This window comes from Hordeum vulgare, chromosome 3H (assembly GCF_904849725.1).
Source record: "Hordeum vulgare subsp. vulgare chromosome 3H, MorexV3_pseudomolecules_assembly, whole genome shotgun sequence".
Taxonomy (NCBI): Eukaryota; Viridiplantae; Streptophyta; class Magnoliopsida; order Poales; family Poaceae; genus Hordeum; species Hordeum vulgare.
In genome coordinates this window covers 113248213-113270059 of record NC_058520.1, presented here as the reverse complement: position 1 = coordinate 113270059, position 21847 = coordinate 113248213, and the positions used below count along the sequence as shown (strand labels likewise).

The window sequence follows — 21847 nt, the reverse complement described above, 5'->3', positions numbered from 1 at the left end:
TTTCTCCTTATATTTTTTCACTGGGTTTTAAAGGAGTTTTTAATGGCATATCAGATAGCACTCTTTTCCCTTATGAGTTTTCTTTGGAAGTTTCTCATAAGGGGTTTTAATGAGGCAATATCTTCTCAAAGATCATATGTCATACTTTCTATTTTCCTTATTGGGATTTTTAAAGGAAGTACTCAAGACATATCAATTGTTCTCTAAACTCACCAATGATTTTTCTCCTTCTTCAAAGATTTTCTCATATGAGTTATTAAGAGGCAATAATAATTATATGTTGCATCATTTTTTCCTTATTATTTTTTCCACTGAGTTTAAAGGAGTTTTAGCAACATGTCTGCACAATTCTCCTCATATTTTTCCCACAGGGTTTTTTGAGGACACTTTCAAGAATATTTAAAGAATTTATAAAGATGATGCATATACTCAAGAAGAGGCGTTGTACAAGGAGGAGTGCTAAGAATATATTAGTTGCTTATTAATTAAGCTGATTAGGATTAAGTTAATTCTTAGATAGGTTACTTAGTCCTCAAGCAACCATGCACTTCCTTGACTCTCAAGAAAACTATGTAATAACTTGGCCCTTAAGTAACTTCAAGTTACTGGACTCCCAAGCAACATATGTACTTTCGTCCGGGTATAAATACCCCATTGCTATCATCAATAAAGACTAATAAATCATCTTTCATTCATCTCTCTCGTTCTTTACTTTCTATTTCAAACAGGTTTGTGCCTGACCCCGTGTATCAGTCGGGATCTCATTCGGATCCACGTGTATCATCAAGACGTGAAACTGTTCCCGGATGAGGCCTAGAAACTTGTTTGGGTTAGCCCATGCGTAGAATATCTACGGGTCAATCCACTACGTTCCACTCCAAAACCACAGGGTTAAAATGAATCGTCCTTCACACGTGGAACAAATCCACCAAAGTAACGAGGGGGGTTGATGACATGATGGTTTCAACCAATTTCACATATGGATGTGTTCCACTAGTGGATAAATTTCCCAGTAAGGCCTTGTCTAGTACTAGTGTATTTTAGGAAATTTGTAGGGATTATCCCGGTCAAATCTCTTAATCCCCACATATCCCATAACACCATTAGGTTCTAGCGTATTTGACATGTTTCATCCCCACATTTCCCCTCAAATCCTCAAATTATAGTGTATTTTTCTCAATACCCAATACACTATCCCTACCTAGTGTATTGGGAATAAATGGGGATTTGAAGGGATTGGATGAAGGTTGGGGTTTCATCCAATTCCTTGAAGGATTATCCCCACCAATTTCCTCAAAAACACTAGTACCAAACAAGTCCTAACCAAATGAGACCTAAGGGAGTTTGCCTCCAAGTAAGTCCGCGGCGCATGTACTTACGAAGACGTTTGACCACGGTCACCGCTACGTGCTCGCTGTGAAATCACTACCCACCAAAACGTGGCGCGCTCTCCATGCATGTTTGCCACGCCGGCCCGGGGTGAAAGTCCGCGGTAACAGCGCACCACGGCTGGGCAGCATGCACCGTCCACGTATACGGACCGCACCGCCGTTCACGACCTATATATGTAGCCTCCGCACATTGGTGAAGCAATCAAGCAAAGCAAAGCAAAGCATAGCAGCAGGTTAGCGGAGACAGACTTGAATCAAAGGCTCACGAGCAGACAACGAGCAATGGCACAGCAGGCAGCGAAGGCGCCGGAGCTGCAGGACCCGGAGATCCCGACACAGCAGGTGAAGAAGGCGCCGGAGCTGCAGGACCCGGAGATCAGGGCAGAGCTGGACCGCCGCGCCCGCGAGGACGGCGAGACCGTCATCAAGAGCGGCGCCGGCGGCAAGACCCTTGAGGCGCAGGAGCGCCTGGCGGAAGGTTACGTGCGTTGACTCCTAGGAGTAGTAGCTTGTTTAATTTTTCAGCGATTCTTGCTCGAACTAGTGTTGATCTGCTTGGGAATGCGTGCTGCAGGGCGCAAGAAGGGCGGGCTGAGCCGTGCGACTGGCTCCGGCAACGAGCGCGCTGAGGGTGAGGGCGGGGTGGTGATCGAGCCGGACGAGAAGAAGCTCGAGCAGGTCAAGAAGGATCTCGGACGCGAATGAGATAGATAGACGATGCATGTATGGCCTGACCGGCCAAGTCCCCAAGTTGTTCTACTCTCTGTATATATCGTACGTGTGTCTGTGTGTGTGTTCTACTCTCTAGGTTGAAGGATGTAGCGTACCTAGTATAGCATAGCGTTGATGCATGTCTCCGTGTTCGCACGGACATGCCAGTACGTACGCCTGGCTGCAAAATTTTGGTCCTGTCCTTGGATTGTAGCCGCCGTAGCCCCTCTATATATGAACGTGCGCGTGTGTTAGCTCGTGCGTAATCGATGTACCATGGCTGCAAAATGTTGGCATGTATGGACGTTCTACAAAAGTGTGTAGGAGTATGTATATAAGTTGATAGTGGCCGTGTCTTGGAGAAACACTCCACGCTAACTACTTCCCTATATGCAAACCAACCAACCATAGTGGCCGTGTCTTGCAGAAACACTCCACGCTAACTACTTCGCTATGCAAACAAATGAAACAATAATACTAAACATACAAAAGTGGCTTTTACACGCTGATTAGGATCTTCTCAACCTAATTAACAACTCCCCTATTTTCATGGGGGTGGGCCCCTCTCCTCCCTTAAATCTCCAATCCAAACTATCTTCCTGAAAGCCCGTGTTTTGTATGTGTAGCATTACTCATATGCAAACCAACCAACCTGTGGTTCGATCGATGGTTAGGACAGTAATATCCTCGATAATGAGACGTTTGATGAGTAAAGATGCAACACGCTCATAGTATAAATAAGTGTTACTTCCATTTTGCGGGCTACTAAGGCAGCGACAATATTGATAAGGATGGAAGAGTACTAATTACTTAGTATACCATTCACGAAATTGCTTGTACTATTGTTCACGAGTACAATCAATTCCTGGCCAGTCTAAAGATGAACATATCCAAAGAAAAGAAATAATGCACTGCAACACAATCGCTTTGTTCTCTTCCATCACTAGTAGAAAAAAGTGCAACACAATCGCTTTGTTCTCTTCCATCACTAGTAGAAAAAGGGCCAACCCATTAGTCGGTTCGGCCTTGGTTTTTGGTCCCGAACCGGTTCGGCCTTGGTTTTTGTCCCGAACCGGTGCTAATGACCTTTCACGTGGCGCTCCCAACCGGGACTAATACTAGTCCCGGTTTTGCTTCGGTTTTCTGCCCCGAACCGGGGCTAATGGTCTTTCACGTGGCGGGGCTGGGAGCGAGGGGGGTATTAGTCCCGGTTCGTATTACGAACCGGGGCTATTTCATCGTTGTTGTTTTGTTAGCAATTTTTTGGTTTAGGATTTTGCACTATTTTGCTGCCCCTATTTTTCCATTTATTTGTTACATATATATTGCACATCGTCACAAATATATTACACCATCTCATTCGTCGTGCTTGGTCGAACATATTTACAAAATGTAGATACGAGTTACATGCACATATATGCATCTTTTTTACACTATATCATTTCATATCATTTTCGTCGAATGGCAATAGTATTCTAATCGATCATCTAACAACTCATCATCATCTTAATCATATACCAAGTTATCATATAACACACATAAAGTAAAATAGAGAAACATCATAATAGTCATCATATGCATGCATCCTAACCGATCATGTCAAGTAATAATATAAACCAAAATAACTTGTCTCTCATTAGACCTAGTCCTCGCTCTTAGGTATAATGTCATAAAATATAATAGCACCTATGTCTCCATGATGAAGCACAGAGATCCAACGGTCTTCAACTTATGGCTTGCAAACCTTCTTTATTTCTCTACATGCTCTAATTTGGAGCCTTTTTTATCTTGATTTGAGGTTACTCGAGTATGGAGCATCGAACTCAGCCCTCGGCGGGTTTCTAATTTTCATTTGATCTTCTGGGTGCATCAACAGAGGCACTATATCATGTGGCAGTTGTTGTTGAAGAACATAATAATAACCTAGTTAGCAATGTAATCAACACCTTTATGCAATAGTAGAGCGTACTTAATTAGGAAACTCTTAGCAAGATATTTCGGCGGATGTCATCCGGCCTCAACCTATGCACTAGTGGCATGAAAATGTATAATTTTGGCCAATTCCAAAATTATACGAAAAGGTATCCCTAGAAACCAGAACACCAACACAAAAAAGTGGAGAAGAACATCCTTCTCCTTCCAAGTTAGATATGATTCATACGTGTAGTGTGTCGCGTCAATTAATTTCCGTAATTCACTCGAAGAAACGAAATAAGCTGTAAATTATAATTTAACAAATTTAGTATATGGATGAACACCAACTATTTCTAAATATAAATGCAAATTACTTGACAAATAGGAATGAGAATCTCACATGGAGGTAAAACAGGAAGCATATCATCGACAACCACCCAAATGTCGATGTTGCGTGTCATATTATCTTCAGGACGAAGATCGAAGGTTATTTCCATACCCTCCTGAAATCCATATGCCTTGCAAAGATCTTCCCACTTTGGGCACCCAAATTCTGTTTGAAAAACTGAATTAAATACTTTGATAACAAATGTGTGACGATGTATAGTCCTCAGGTTAGCGTTCCTCGTCTCAATTCTCTCGTGGTGTTTGAAATCGAGCCTCTCTAACACATATCTTCTTGCATGGCAAGGGACGAACATATCTCCATTCTCGTCAAGCTTCATGCTGAAGAACCTATCGTCTCGCAGGTGAGGCGTGTCGCACATACCCCGACAGTCGCGCAATATTCACACTCCCAATATTCATCGTGAGACATTTCCTATTTTAATGTGGTAAATGTGTGTAAACAACAATCGTGACACTATATATAAACATAGCTAGCTAGGCCCCTCGGACATACCGACAAAACTTAGCACAATTTAGCAAGCAAAAGTGAGAAACTCACTAATGTTTTATGCATTATATTGACACCAACAAAAGGATGATATTTGTAGGTTGGTGAAATATGTATGTGCCATTTTTCCTCTCCAAAGTTTAAATAAGTTGTTTGAAACCATTGGTTGTCTAATTCAAACCTAATGTGCCTAGTTACATGAAATTTACAAAAATGATTTTTTCCCTTCTTTCTAGTTAGCCCATAAAAAGATCTTCAACAAACATATATATCTTGATTTTCTTATTAACATATGCATCTCAATTTCCATTATTTTAACTTGTTCTATCTTGAACCGATGGCCCTAAAATCTAAATGGCAGCAGCCTTGGGGTGCCTAGAGCGAGAGGGGAGGGGGGGTGGCGGCGCCTGGAGGGGCTGGCCTTACCGGAGCGGGATGGGAAGGGGGCCAGCCGGCTTACCGGAGTAGGAGAGGGGAAGGGGGCTTACCGCGGGAGGGGAGGGGGCGACGGCGACGACGAGGGAGGCAACGACGACGACGGCGAGGGAGGCGATGGCGGGGAGGAGCGCGGAGACGGCGACGACGTCAGGGAAGAGTCAGCGTCGAGGGTTCGTCTGCATCGCGCGTGAGAGGAGGAAGAAGATGGAAACCGCGATTTGGACATCACAAATTTCCAACTACCTCCTATATACGCGGAGCTTTGGTCCCGGGCCGTGGCTCGAACCGGGACTAAAGACCACCTTTAGTCCCGGGTCGAGCCACGACCCGGGACTAAAGATCCATTTTCGGCACGCGGAGTGGCGGGAAATGAGGGTCTTTAGTCTCGGGTCGTGGCTCGACCTGGGACTAAAGGTGTCCTTTAGTCCCGGTTCGAGCCACGACCCGGGACTAAAGACCTTGGACTGGCGGCATTCCAAAGTTTAGTCCCACCTCGCTTGTCGAGAGGAGCCGCGAGTGGTTTATAAGCCCCGCTACCCCAACCGTGTCGAGCTCCTCTCTAAAACAGGCTTACGAGTCTAAACGCACTGTAATTTTGAATTTGAAAATATATGTGAAATTAAAGAAAAAATTTAACCTAAATTCGAAGTGAGGTCACTTCTCACTTTCAATCTAGGTTGAATTTTCTATATAAATTCTCATATAGTTTCAATTTTTTTTCATTATTTTTGTTTTGTTCTTTGCTTTATTTATTTTGTTTTTTTCTACTTACAGCTAAATATTTAGTTTTCAAATTTCAATTCTTTAAAATTTGTAAATAACTTTACATTCATTTTTTGCTATTAAAGATTTTTTTTCTTTTCTATTTTAGTTTTTATTAAAGATTTTAACCAAAAAACTTTATGAAAATTCTTTTGAGTTGATTTTTTTTCTTTTTAGTTAATATTTTACTTGATTCTTTTTAACAAATAAGCACTTTGATAATTTTAGTTGATTATTTTTAATTCATTCATTTTATTTAATGTTTTAGTTGATTCTTTTTAGCTCACTCTTTTTTTGTTTTCTATTAAATATTTTCAGAAATTTTCAACAATTTCTGACTTCATATGCTATTTTTCGTTCATTTACTTTTTTTGAGCTAGTTGACCCTGAAATTGAAAAGCACTACAAATGCACTTTGAAAATGTTCAAAGTTGGCATGGTATTATCATTTCACCCACATAGAATGTGCTAAAAAGTTGAGAGGGTTACGACAAAAACTGGATGCACTTCGTGTACAAAACGGACAATCTCTCTCGAAGTATAAGGGTTTCGAACGAGAACCCATGTGTTACAAAGGGATTTTATTTTTTTGAACTTATTTGAAGTCCATACTTTTTGTGTGTTGGAAATGCACCATTCAAAGGCACATCACAAATTTTCAACAATTTCTGACTTCATTTTGGTATTTTTCATGCATTTACTTATTTGTTTTTGAGCTAGCTGATCGTGAAATTGAAAAGCACTACAAATAAACTCTGAAAATGTTTAAAGTTGGCATGGTATCATCATTTCACCCACATAGCATGTGCTAAAAAGTTGAGAGGGTTACGACAAAAACTGGATGCACTTCATGTACAAAACGGACAATCTGTCTCGAAGTATGAGGGTTTCGAACGAGAACTCATGTGTTACAAAGGGATTTCATTTTTTGAACTTATTTGAACTCCATACTTTTTGTGTGTTGAAAATGCACCATTCAAAGGCACATCATAGATTTTCAACAATTTCTAACTTCATTTGGTATTTTTTGTGCATTTACATTTTTTTGAGCTAGTTGACCCTGAATTTGAAAAGCACTATAAATGAACTCTGAAAATATTGAAAGTTGGCATGGTATCATCATTTCACCCACATAGAATGTGCTAAAAAGTCGAGAGGGTTACAACAAAAACTGGATGCATTTCGTGTACAAAACGGACAATCTCTCTCGAAGTATTAGGGTTTCGAACGAGAACTCATCTATTACAAAGGGATTTCATTTTTTTGAACTTATTTGAACTCCATACTTTCTGTGTGTTGAAATTGCACCATTCAAAGGCACATCACAAATTTTCAACAATTTCTGACTTCATTTGGTATTTTTAGTGCATTTATTTTTGAGCTAGTTGACCCTGAAATTGAAAAGCACTACAAATGAACTCTGAAAATATTGAAAGTTGGCATGGTATCATCATTTTACCCACCTCATTTTTCGACCGTCGATGATGGTCGCTACCCCTTCTTCCCCTAGTGCATAACAAATATCTAGCACAAGGAGAAGAAGGAGAAGGGACCCTCACAACAACAGTCGACATTCTTCTTCTCTCATATATGGTGGACACTCCCTCACTTGATTTTTTGACCGTCGATAATGGTCGCTATTCCTTCTTACCCTCACAACTAGAAAAAAGGCTATTAGTGGCACACCTATTTTGATTATTAATGGCGTACTATAGGTGCGCCACTATTATCACGCCACTACTAATAAATAGTAATGGCGCATCCCTGGTGCGCCGCTGTTAATATACATAACAGTGGCGCACCACCTGGTGCGCCATTAGTAGGCCCAGAAGTGCGCCACTGCTGTGGGTTTACTAGTGGCGCACATTTAGATGGTGCGCCACTACTATGAATATTAGGATTTTTTTCTTTTCTGATATTTGCACAGGTTACAAAATACATTACATCACAAAATATAAGTGATGTAGAAGTAAGTGATACATATTCTATACAATAGTTTTAGAAATCCGGTATGGACATGAGTAAATCAGATACCTAGGATGATCTGGTCGTGCTGGTCGTATCATCATAACATCAACACGACCTCTTGGTACCATCAGATGAGGCATACAATCTTCCGGGATTTTCTGTTGAAGAACAAAGTATTAGCTTTGTAGCTAGCAATGTAGTTTAGTATACAAGAATTTATGCAAAATATGCATGGATGTCGTAATAGTAGAAAATCTTACCATGCAATCTCCATGCATGTTACCGTAGTTCACCACGTGCACTAGTGGCACATGTTGACCATAATGTTGCGGAGTTCGCTGATTGATATTGTAATTCTCAAGATCAATGATAAATTGGACAAGATGATGTATCCCCTAACAAGTTAATTCTGCTTCATCATTGTAGTAATAGGTTATGTCTACCATTTTTCGTACATTTTTTGAAGAATGAAAATAAGTTGTCAATGGAAATAAGTTGTCAACTATTTTTAAATAAACAATATAAATTACTTAATAAATGTGGTTGAGAAACTCACATAAAGGTAGAACTGAGGGGTCTGCACATCGACCCAGATGTTGATATTACCTTCAATTTCATCTTCTGGATGAATATCAAAGGTGATAAGCATATTAGGCTCAAATGCATAAGCCTTGCATAGTGCTACCCAAGTTTTGCATTCAAAAAATGAGTAGGTGTCTGCATTGTACAATTTTACGGCAAAAGTACAACCATGCTCGGTCCTCTAGTGAACTATCTTTACCTCCATAGTTTCTTCAGTACTGAAACCAATCTTATCCAACATATAATGTCTTGCATGGCAGGGGATACGCTAGTAGAATAGTAAAAAATAAAAATTATAAGTTGAAGCAAAAGAAGTCATGCTTAATTACGAAAAAAGACTTGTCGCTGTGACTTACTGTATCCACTTCGAAGTCCTCATCCAGCATGATGCTGAAGCGCCTATCATCAACTAGGAAAGGCGTGTCGCAAAGGTCGCGCTTGTCTTGGCAGTATTCGCACATAATGTATTCGACGACAATTCCTAAAACAGAGAAAATTTGGGCATGACATTTACTAAAAAGTGGATATATGGAGCGCCTGAAATTTGACGGAACGGAAATGAATCAGCATTCCGGCAAAACAAGCAAAGCTACCAAACATGAAGAGCATTCTTTCAGTGCAATATATTACACTCATACCTCTCTCGGTAACATGGTTCATGTCAAGTAAAAGTAAGATGAATGATACCTCTCTCGGTACCATGGCACAATAGTAATATTAGCATGTAAAATGTAAAAGTAAGATGAATGATACCTCTCTCGGTACCATGGTTCATGGCAAGTCAGCACCACTATTATCTGTTAGCTGACTTTTGAACCGAACCAATGATTTGATACAACACTTATTGCTTCTTTCATATGATTCCAGTTTTTTTAAATCATGGTAATATTTCCTTAGATATGTGGTTGACGATTCTTAAGTTGATGAGTTGGTGCTACAAACTGAACTAATTCATAGTTGTATCTATGAGCTGTTGTGCCATTTGTTCTGTGCGGTTATTTTTCCCAATAATTCATAGTTGCTGCAAACAGGTTCATAAAACCACCATTTTTGTTCCATCCGTAATCCATATGTGTACATAGGATCAAGTGTTCTATTAAGTTGGCCAATTCTCCATTTGCTTCTGCTGTTTTGACAAGGAATGATTTCAGTTTTAAAGGAATCCAACCAAGTTTATATAGCTGCAGAAGGAAGTTTTGAGAAGAAACCAAGCTGCTAACCCATAGAGTAAAAAAGAAGAAATTATGTGGTTTTCAGAGTTGGGTAGATCAATTCCACTAGCTCACTGGTTTGGTTACACCGTATTCTTTGTCTTCTTATCTTTCCTTGCTAGATCTTTGGTTAGCTTGTATATATTATTTTTATTTCAAGATAAAATAAAATTTTGCAGCTGGAGAAATCCTACTGTTTTTGATGAAAACAAAAGATCATCCATTCACACTCTAGAGTAGAGTTGTTAACCAAATAATCAACAAAACACTCATGAAAATATATGATTTCTTCATTTTTATTACATGAGGAAACTTTGGATGCAACCTGTTGGGGATATTACCTGCGGATAACCCGCCCTTAGTGGGCTGGGTCATCCAAGGGGCGACTTACCATTCAACGCGTGTCTCGTGGCCCAAAGGCTGGATGGTGGTTCAAGAGGTTGTGCGGTTGAAGATTACCAAGGGAGTTCCCAATCGTGGAGAGCACGGCGACTTAGAGATAAGGAAAGCCACGAGGAGTAGCATGGAAGGACTTTGTAAACCCTAGGGCCTCGACCTGTATATAAAGACGAGTCCCGGGAAAGGTCAGGCGAGTTAGAGAGAATCGAGAGCTAGGTCAGGCGAGTTACGCCCTCCTTGTAATCGAAACCACCATTAATCCACACAAAGCAGGACGTAGGCTTTTACCTCCTCACGAGGGGCCGAACCTGGGTAAATCTGAGTCTCGCTTTCGCTCACCCCCTTCGAGTCGCCACCAAGATGTGATGGCTCCATCTTTAAGTCCTTTCACGAGGACATCTGTCGTGACAAAACCACGATAGTTGGCGCCCACCGTGGGGCTTGCGCACGGTGGAGTTGAGTTCTCGAAGGGATCCCTACCGGGGTTAGGAAGCTACGCGGCCGGCATCATGACGAAGAGCCGCCGGAGGAGGTACTACATCGACAACTCGCTGTGGGAGCCGGAAGCCGATTCAGTCGAATCCGGCTAGCGAGTCCCCTTCGGCAAAATCAACATCTTCATCGGCATGATTGGGACGCCCGTACCTGAGCCGGACACCTCCACCGACATCGTCGATCCGGCCAGGTACGTCCTCCCCATCACACGGTGGGACAGGAGTCGCAACGCCTTCATCGGTTTTGCGTAGGGAAACGATGTACAGGACGAAGTGGTGGTCCAGGAGATCACCCCGGTCAATTTTGACGGCGAGTCATCCATGGGTGAGACAGATTCAATCCACCCTCTCCAAGAAGGACAACTCGGAGGGCTGTCGTTGGCAATGGACCCCGAAGTCTTCGAGAGGTCCCATCGGCAAATCGCCATCTACATGGCGGGGTCAGCGCAGCCTCAGCAAAATCCAACTGGCAACAACGAGACCGGTGGGACATCCAAACCTCTAGCGCAAACCATGGCGGAATTAGCGGCGGAGGTCGCCAGCCTTATGGCAACCACCGTACGTCCGAGAATCAAGAGTCTGTCAACAGCGAGTTAGCCAAGCTACGGGAGGTAATGGCCAAGGCGTAGCAGGAAATGGAAGCAGAAGCTGCCAGGGTGGAGACGCAGCAGGTCACGATCGCAGCAGAGACGGAGCGGTTGAACACTGAAGGATGGTGGCTCAAGAGACAACAGCACGTGTCCGACGCCATTCACCGAAGGAGGCACCATGGGCGAATCCCGGCCGACTTAGATCCAACTCGCCTTTTCAACACCCCGCGCACCCCCGGGGCGGGTCCTGATCGGCCTTTACAAACTGCTCCAAGGGGAGGTCCGGTTCCGCCGCCCAATCCGCCACCGCCTCACCAATGGATGCCCATGCAACTCGGTTCCAGACGCCACAGGGTCACTTCTCGAATCCCGTAAACAACATGCTCGCGGCAAGCCGCCACTTGGAGTCCCTGTCAATTTACGGAAACTCCCCGGCCGAGATAGAGGCTAGAAACGCCATCGAGATGCTAAAGACGGCCGTCGTACAGCACCCGTAGTATTCTCATAGCCTCGATCGACTGCACTCCACGCCTCAGGTGAGCCACACCAGAAGTCACTACAACTATAACAAAAGACCTTCCAATGGCGCCAGAAATAGGCGTGTTGACGGCACCAGGAATCCTTCTGCTACGGCTACGCCTTAAGGGACTTCCTAGGCAAATATGCAAAGGATTCCCCCGTGGCCTTGGAGCCTTGCGTTGGTGTTCCATCGAAGCGGAAAGGGTGATGTAGCGCAGCCGTGGTAAGTATTTCCCTCAGTTTGAGAACCAAGGTATCGATCCAGTGAAGGAGTATCACAAGTGCGTGCACAAACACAAAAAGCTTGCTCCCAACGCTATGAAGGGGTTGTCAATCCCTTATAGATTGTTCGCCAAGTGAGAACTGAAAGCAACAAAGTAACAAAGCAAAGTAAAAGCGAAAGTGGAAACGATAGGTGTGAATAGACCCGGGGGCCGTAGTGTTTACTAGTGGCTTCTCTCATGAAAGCAAGTAGACGGTGGGTGAACAAATTACTGTCAAGCAATTGATAGAACCGCGCAAAGTCGTGACGTCATCTATGGCAATGATTATATCTATAGGCATCACGTCCAGAACAAGTAGACCGATACTTTCTGCATCTACTACTATTACTCCACACGTCGACCGCTATCCAGCATGCATCTAGTGTATTAAGTCCGAAACAACAGAGTAACGCCTTAAGCGAGATGACATGATGTAGATGGCCAATCTCATATCTACGACAAAGCCCACCTTGTTACCCTTGATGGCAACTACACGATGTGTGCCTTGCTGCCCCTACTGTCACTGGGAAAGGTAACCACACGGTAAGAACCAAAACCAAGCACTTCTCCCATTGCAAGAATCATAGATGTAGTTGGCCAAACAAAACCCAAGACTCGGAGAGACTTACAAGGATATCAAATCATGCATATAAGAAATCAGAAAAGACTCAAATATATATCATAGATAATCTGATCACAAATGCACAATTCATCGGATCTCGACAAACACACCGCCAAAGAGGATTACATCGGATAGATCTCCATGAAGATCATGGAGAACTTTGTATTGAAGATCCAAGAGAGAGAAGAAGCCATCTAGCTACTAACTACGGACCCGTAGGTCTGAAGTGAACTACTCACGAGTCATTGGAGGGGCGATGATGTTGATGTAGAAGCCCTCCAACTCCAAAGTCCCCTCCGACAGGGCACCGGGAAGGCTCTGCAGATAAGATCTCGCGGAAACGGAAGCTTGCGGCGGCGGAAAAGTATTTTCGTGGATCCCTTGATTTTTTTTCTCTATTTTAGGGAATATATAGGCGAAGGAGCTAGGTCACGGGGGCGCCAGGGAGGCCACAAGCCTGCCATCCATCCCCCTGGTGGCGGATGGGGGGCTTGTGGGCTCCCTGTAGCCCTCCTGGCATGGCCCACAAGCCCCCTGATCTTCTTCCGTTCGGGAAAAAATTATTTTGGGGATTTTATTCCGTTTGGACTCTGTTCCAAAATCAGATCTGAAAAGAGCCAAAAACACAGAAAAAACAGGAACTGGCACTTGGCACTGAATTAATAAGTTAGTCCCAAAAAAGATATAAAAGGTACATAAAACATCCAAAGATGACAAGATAACAGTATGAAACCATCAAAAATTATAGATACGTTTGAGACGTATCAGTCGCCACAAGGACTTACCCGCGGTAACCATCGGGCCGCGGCGACTCCCTCAACCTAACCTGCTCGGGATGCACGACACGCGAGCTCAAGATATCATGGACGTGGCACGAGCTACGCGTCAGATAGAGACAGCAGCCGCGGTGGGTCAGGTCTACCCGGCTTACACGTCGTCACCTCCCGCACCCCCGGACGCCGGAGCCAAGTACGTCGGTGTGTCGTGTCTTGCACCAGTTCTGCGCAATGAGCGAATGCCGAAGGACTTCAAAGGGCCTCGGAAGGTCCCCAACTATTCGCCGAATATCGAACCAAGGTCATGAATCGAGAGCTATGAACTCGCGATGGACATGCTCGACATAGATGAGGCGGTTTGCGCTAAGTACTTCACTATGATGCTCGAAGGGACGACACGTGCGTGGTTGAAAAACCTGCCGCCAAACTCCATCAACACTTGGGCGGAGCTAAGGAGCGCTTTCTCAAGAATTTCAGAGGGACTTGCAAACGCCCGATGACCATCGTCGACTTACAGCACTGCGTTCAGCGGCCGGATGAGTCGGCCCACCATTGGACCCGGCGAGTCGCGGAAGTTATTCACTCATCAGAAGGCATCTCGGCGGCTCAGGCGGTGTTGATCCTGGAGAAGAACTGCCATTACGAACCTCTCGTACTAAAGCTACGGCGGCTCAAGCGGAAAGTACAGGACATGGGCGAATAAATGGATACCCTTACTAGGTATGCTGAGTCGGACGACACCAAGGATCCCGGGAAGGACGATAACAAAGTTAGTACCGCCAGGAATGGCGAGTTACACAAGGGCCATTCTCAGTTTCAGGGCCGGGGCAACCACCGTCATGGCGGGCACGGCAAAAAGAGACAACAGGAGGGTCCTGCAGAATTTGTCCCTAATAGTAATACGGGCAACGGAAACCCGCGCCAGAAAAAGCGGGGCTTTAGTGGGAAGAAATCGTGCAATTATCACGAGATGCTCAAAGGCCCTTGTCCGCAGCATGCCACGGTGGAGGGACCGGCGACTCACTCTTGGGAGGATTGCTACGTGATGCAGGAATTCCGGGCCGAGGCGCTTAGGAGAGGCCAAGGTGGTGAACAGGGCGAGCGACAGGAACAACCCGGCGCATCCGGGTCACGCCAGGTCCCGTTCGGTGGTTTTCCTAACCCGGGACCGCAGGGCGGGTCTCAACCCAATGCTGGGCAGTACCAAGTTCACAATCAGCAGTACCACCCGCCGGGAGTATTCCAGCAACCACCCCCACAAGGGGATCCCCAACGACAGGAAGATCGTGGCGGGTTTCAGAATAACCCCAAACAATTGAACAAGGGGCAGTATCACGTGTTCACCACCAGCACCTGCAAGTGTGATCATAAGGTGAAGCATAGAACCTTAAGCATAGCTGAGCCGGCACTCCGAGCAGGGAAGACCATCCCCCCGAGTAGACAACACCGGCGACTTGGCTTTCGTGGTGGCTCCCTGATACGTCTCCAACGTATCTATAATTTTTGTTGGTTCCATGCTATTATCTTGTCAAACTTTGGATGTTTTGCATGCTATTTTATATCTTTTTTGGGACTAACCTATTAACTCGGTGCCAAGTGGCAGTTTCTGTTTTTTTCCGTGTTTTTGACCCTTTTTCACACGGAGTCCAAATGAAATGAAACTTTACGATGATATTTTTTGGAACAAAAGAGACCCCCGAAGCTTTGGAAGAAGGCCAGAAGAGCCACGAGGGAGTCACAAGCCCATGGGGCGCGGCCTACCCCCCTGGTCGCACCGTGCAGGCTTGTGACCTCCTCGTGGGCCCAACTTACGCAATTCCACTGCCATAAATTCTTATAAATATGGAAACCTCTAGAAAGAAACCTAGATCGGGATTCCGCCTCCGCAAGCCTCTGTAGCCACAAAAAACCAATCTGGAGCCCGTTCCGGCACCCTACAGGAGGGGGAATCCATCTCCGGTGGCCATCTTCATCATCCCGGCGATCTCCATGACGAGGAGGGAGTAGTTCTCCCTCGGGGCTGAGGGTATGTACCAATAGCTATGTGTTTGATCTCTCTCTCTCTCTCGTGTTCTTGAGATGTCTTGATCTCGATGTACCGTGGGCTTTGCTACTATAGTTGAATCTTATGATGTTCTTCCCCCTCTCCCTTCTTGTAATGAATTGAGTTCCCCTTTGAAGTTATCTTATCGGATTGAGTCTTTGAGAACACTTGATGTATGTCTTGCACGTGTCTATCTACTGTGATCAACTTGCGGGTTTGTGACAATTAGGAACCTATGCATATGGGTTGGCACACGTGGATTCATGTGAGTACTCGATGTATGTTTTGGTGATCAACTTGCGGGTTCGTGACATTGGGAACCTATGCATTGGGGTTGGCACACGTTTTGACTCTCTGGTAGAAACTTTGGGGCACTCTTTGAAGTTCTATGTGTTGGTTGAATAGATGATTCTGAGATTGTGTGATGCATATCATATAATCATGCCCACAGATACTGGAGGTGACAATGGAGTATCTAGGTGACATTAGGGTCTTGGTTGATATGTATCTTAAGGTGTTATTCTAGTACGAACTCATGAATAGATCGATCAGAAAGAATAACTTTATGGTGGTTTCGTACCCGACAATAATCTCTTCATTTGTTCCCCGCTATTAGTGACTTTGGAGGGACTCTTTGTTGCATGTTGAGGGCTATTTATATGATCCAATTATGTTATCTTTGTTGAGAGAACTTCACTAGTGAAAGTATGAACCCTAGGCCTTGTTTCCACGCATTGCAATACCGTTTGTGCTCACTTTTACCATTTGTTACCTTGCTGTTTTTGTAATTTCAGATTACAAAAACCTATATCTACCATCCATATTGCACTTGTATCACCATCTCTTCGCCGAACTAGTGCACCTATACAACTTACCATTGTATTGGGTGTGTTGGGGACACAAGAGACTCTTTGTTATTTGGTTGCACGGTTTCTTTTGAGAGACCATCTTCATCCTACGCCTCCTGTGGATTGATAAACCTTAGGTCACCCACTTGAGGGAAAATTGCTACTGTCCTACAAACCTCTACACTTGGAGGCCCAACAACGTCTACAAGAAGAAGGTTTCATAGTAGACATCAAGCATTTCTCTGGCGCCGTTGCTGGGGAGGCTAGGTAAGCGGCACTAACATCCCGTCAATGAAGCATTTTTCTGGCACCGTTGCCAGGGAGGTTAGCGCTTGAAGGTATATCTTTAGATCTTGCAATCGAATCTTTTTGTTTCTTGTTCTTTGGCTAGAAAACTACAAAAAATGGAATTGAGGATGCCTCATATGCTCCATCTTTTCAATGTCTTTCGTGAGCATGATGGGAAGGAAAATTGTGCTCAAGTGCTGAAAGAAGAATTACATAGAATGCTTGGCATAGAATATGTGAATGATGAGCATGATTGCAATGTTCTTAGCATGAATTCTTTGAATACCCATGATGCTAATGATATGCAAAGCCACAAGCTTGGGGATGCTATATTTGATAAAGATGATCTTTTTAGTTCTTCCACTTTGAATGATCAAATTCATTTTGAAAGCATGCCCCCTATCTATGATGATTATTGTGAGGACACTTATCCTTCAAAGAAGAGGGATGATAAAACTTGTCATACTTTCGAAAACCCCTTTGCTAAACCTTGCTTTTTCATTGTGGACACAATTTGTAGTGCTCAAGTCTTTTACAATACTCCCACTACTATTCTTGAGAATAGATTTCCTTATGTGGAGAGTAGTAAAATTCCTATGCAGGTAGATCATGAAAAGAAAGCCTTAGGTGCTGGTTATATTGTTGAATTCATTCATGATGCTACTGAAAATTACTATGAGAGAGGATCATGTGCTTCTACTTATTGCAATAGTATCAAGCTTCCTCTCCATGTGTTGAAATTTTTGAAGCTATGCTTGTTTTGCCTTCCTATGCTAGTTGATTCTTGCTCCAATAAATTGTTTGATAACAAAACCCCTATGCATAGGAAGTGGGTTAGACTTAAATGTGCTACCCATGTGCTCCATGATGCTCTCGTTGTGTTTCAATCCTTACCTTTTCTGTGAGCATCATTGAAATCAATGCCTAGCTAAGGGCGTTAAACAATAGCGCTTGTTGGGAGGCAACCCAATGAATTTATTTTTGTTTTTTTATGTCTGTTTTGTTTTTTGCACACCATCATAATTCTGTTATGATTGTGTTTTTCGTGTTTTAATTAGCGTTTATGCCAAGTAAAGCCTTTATGATAGCTTGGGTGATCGTTCTTTGATCATGCTGGAAAAAGATAGAAACTTTCTGCTCACGAGATGATTTTTCATTTTTATTCAGAAATAGATTTTGAGTTGATTCCTTTTGCTGCTGATTGATATGCTTTTTTCCCAGGCCGTCGTAATTTTTCAGATGTTTTGTGGTAACAGAAGTATACGAAGTATACATATTTCTACAGACTGGTCTGTTTTTTGACAGATTCTGTTTTTTGTTGAGTTGGTTGCTTGTTTTGATGAAACTATGGTTGGTATTAGGGGGTACTAGCCATGGAAAAGTGAGAATACAGTATCCCATCATCAATATAGATAGAATTCAAGTTTTCTACAGTACCAAAAGAAGTGGTAGTTTGTTTTCTTGTACTAATGTTATCACAAGTTTCTGTTTAAGTTTTGTGTTGTGAAGTTTTCAAGTTTTGGGTGATGTTCTCATGGACAAAGAGATAAGGAGTGGAAAGATCTCAAGCTTGGGGATGCCCAAGGCATCCCAAGACAAATTCAAGGACACCAAAAAGCCTAAGATTGGGGATGCCCCGAGAAGGCATCCCCTCTTTCGTCTTCAATCCATCGGTAACATTACTTGGAGCTATATTTTTATTCACCACATGATATGTGTTTTGCTTGGAGCGTCTTGTATCTTAGGAGTCTTTTTTTCTCACTATAATCCTTTCTGCACACCTTTTTGAGAGAGAGAGACATGCACTCATCGTGATTTTGCTAGAATGCTCATTGTGCTTCACTTATATCTTTTGAGCTAGATACTTTTGCTCTTGTGCTTCACTTATATCTTTTGATCTAGATACTTTTGCTCTTGTGCTTCATTTATATCTTTAGAGCACGGCGGTGCGTGATTTGGTAGTTGGCTTATGCTATGAAAGTAGTCCCAAATGTGATAGGTACCCAAAGAGGATACAAAAACCTCCATCTTCATGTGCATTGAATAGAAAGAGAAGTTTTGATTCCTCTCAATTAGTTTTGAGACGTGGATTTGGTAATATTAAGAGTTATGTTAGTAGGGTGTTGTGAATCTAGAAATACTTGTGTTGAAGTTGGTGATTCCCGTAGCATGCACGTATGGTGAACCGCTATGTTGGGAAGTCGGAGCATAATTGATCTATTGATTGTCATCCTTTGTGTTGAGGTCGGGATCGCGCGATGGTTAACAACTACCAACCCTTCCCCTCGGAGTATGCGTTTAGCACTTTGTTTCGATTACTAATAAAAACTTTCACAACAAGTATGTGAGTTCTTTACGACTAATGTTGAGTCCATGGATTATACGCACTTTCACCCTTCCACCATTGCTAGCTTCTCTAGTACCGTGCAACTCTCGCCGGTGCACAAAACCACCATATGCCTCCCTCAAAACAGCCACCATACCTACCTATTATGGCATTTTCATAGCCATTCCGAGATATATTGCCATGCAACTCCCACCGTTCCGTCTCATCACTTGTGCTGTCACTCTCACATTGCCATTGCATGATCGTAAGATAGCTAGCGAGATGTTTCAACGTCATACGCCATACTAGATTGTTGCACATCCCGATACACTGCCGGAGGCATTTCCTATGGAGTCATCATTGTGATCTTTGAGCTGTGAGTAAATAAAGGTGTGATGATCATCATTATTAGAGCATTGTCCATTGTGAGAAAAAAGCGTCCAAAGAGCCCAAAAATAAAAAAAGGGAGAAAAAAGAGAGGCCTAAGAGCACAAATGAAAAAAGAGAGAAAAAGAGAGAAGGGACAATGCTACTATCTTTTTCCACACTTGTGCTTCATAATAAGCATAATGTTCTTCATGATTGAGAGCCTCTCGCTTTTTCATTACCACACGCTAGTGGGAATCTTGATTATATAACTTGGCTTGTATATTCCAATGATGGGCTTCCTCAAAAATGCCCCAGGTCTTCGTGAGCAAGCAAGTTGGATGCACACCCACTAGTTCTACTTTTGAGCTTTCACATACTTATAGCTCTAGTGCATCTCTTGTATGGCAATCCCTACTCATTCACATTGATATCTATTAATGTGCATCTCCATAGCCTATTGATACGCCGAGTCAATGTGACCATCTCCTCCTTTTTGTCTCACAACCACCACCACACTCTATTCCACCTATAGTGCTATATCCATGGCTCGCGCTCATGTATTGCGTGATAGTTATAAAAAGTTTGAGAAAGTAAGAGTGCGAAAGCAATTACTTGGCCAATACTGAGGTTGTGCATGATTTACATTAGTTGTGTGAGGATGATGGAGCATAGCCAGACTATATGATTTTGTAGGGATAACTTTCTTTGGCTTTGTTATTTTGAAAGTTCGTGATTACTTTGCTAGTTTGCTTGAAGTATTACTGTTTTCATGTCAATAGCAAACTATTTTTTTGAATCTTACGGATCTGAACATTCATGCCACGTGAAAGAAGTTGCAAAGGACAACTATGCTAGGTAGCATTCCACATCAAAAATTCGGTCTTTATCACTTCCCTACTCGAGGTAGAGCAGGAGTTAAGCTTGGGGATGCTTGATACGTCTCCAACGTATCTATAATTTTTGTTGGTTCCCTGCTATTATATTGTAAAAATTTGGATGTTTTGCATGCTATTTTATATCTTTTTTGGGACTAACCTATTAACTCAGTGCCAAGTGCCAGTTTCTGTTTTTTTCCATGTTTTTTACCCTTTTCAGACGGAGTCCAAATGGAATGAAACTTTACGATGATTTTTTGGACCAAAAGAGACCCCCAAAGCTTTGGAAGAAGGCCAGAAGAGCCACGAGGGAGTCACAAGCCCATGGGGCACGGCCTACCCCCCTGGTCGCACCGTGTAGGCTTGTGACCTCCTCGTGGGCCCAACTAACGCAATTCCACCGCCATAAATTCTTATAAATACGGAAACCTCCAGAAAGAAACTTAGATCGGGAGTTCCACCGCCGCAAGCCTATGTAGCCACCAAAAACCAATCTGGAGCCCGTTCTGGCACCCTATCGGAGGGGGAATCCATCTCCGGGGGCCATCTTCATCATCCCGGCAATTTCCATGACGAGGAGGGAGTAGTTCTCCCTCGGGGCTGAGGGTATGTACCAGTAGCTATGTGTTTGATCTCTCTCTCTCGTGTTCTTGAGATGTCTTGATCTCGATGTACCGTGGGCTTTGCTACTATAGTTGGATCTTTTGATGTCTTCCCCCTCTCCCTTCTTGTAATGAATTGAGTTTCCCCTTTGAAGTTATCTTATCGAATTGAGTCTTTGAGAACACTTGATGTATGTCTTGCACGTGTCTATCTGTTGTGATCAACTTGCGGGTTTGTGACAATTGGGAACCTATGCATATGGGTTGGCACACGTGGATCCATGTGACTACTCGATGTATGTTTTGTTGATCAACTTGCGGGTTCGTGACATTGGGAACCTATGCATAGGGGTTGGCACACGTTTTGACTCCGGTAGAAACTTAGGGATACTCTTTGAAGTTCTATGTGTTGGTTGAATAGATGATTCTGAGATTGTGTGATGCATATCGTATAATCATGCCCACGGATAGTTGAGGTGACAATGGAGTATCTAGGTGACATTAGGGTCTTGGTTGATATGTATCTTAAGGTGTTATTCTAGTACGAACTCTTGAATAGATCGATCAGAAAGAATAACTTTATGGTGGTTTCGTACCCGACAATAATCTCTTCGTTTGTTCCCCGCTATTAGTGACTTTGGAGTGACTCTTTGTTGCATGTTGAGGGCTAGTTATATGATCCAATTATGTTATCTATGTTGAGAGAACTTCACTAGTGAAAGTATGAACCCTAGGCCTTGTTTCCACGCATTGCAATACCGTTCGTGCTCACTTTTACCATTTGTTACCTTGCTATTTTTGTAATTTCAGATTACAAAAACCTATATCTACCATCCATATTGCACTTGTATCACCATCTCTTCGCCGAACTAGTGCACCTATACAACTTACCATTGTATTGGATGTGTTGGGGACACAAGAGACTCTTTGTTATTTGGTTGCAGGGTTGCTTTAGAGAGA

The 21847-nt window shown here is 43.2% G+C and overlaps 1 protein-coding gene across 1 annotated transcript; it reads left to right on the top strand.

The window, feature by feature from the left end:
* The first annotated feature begins 1590 nt into the window (after positions 1-1590).
* On the top strand, positions 1591-2372 carry LOC123439637 (late embryogenesis abundant protein EMB564-like). Its single transcript, XM_045116326.1, has 2 exons — positions 1591-1869; positions 1966-2372. Exons 1-2 carry the CDS (start codon positions 1674-1676, stop codon positions 2094-2096), a joined length of 327 nt encoding a protein of 108 aa, XP_044972261.1. The 5' UTR covers positions 1591-1673; the 3' UTR covers positions 2097-2372.
* Positions 2373-21847: the final 19475 nt, after the last annotated feature.

Bases quoted from the DNA above. Each gene is read 5' to 3' on its own strand.
- LOC123439637 (XM_045116326.1), top strand. From the start codon at position 1,674: ATGGCACAGCAGGCAGCGAAGGCGCCGGAGCTGCAGGACCCGGAGATC. The intron at 1,870-1,965 runs GTTACGTGCGTT...TGCGTGCTGCAG, and splicing joins GCAGGAGCGCCTGGCGGAAG to GGCGCAAGAAGGGCGGGCTG.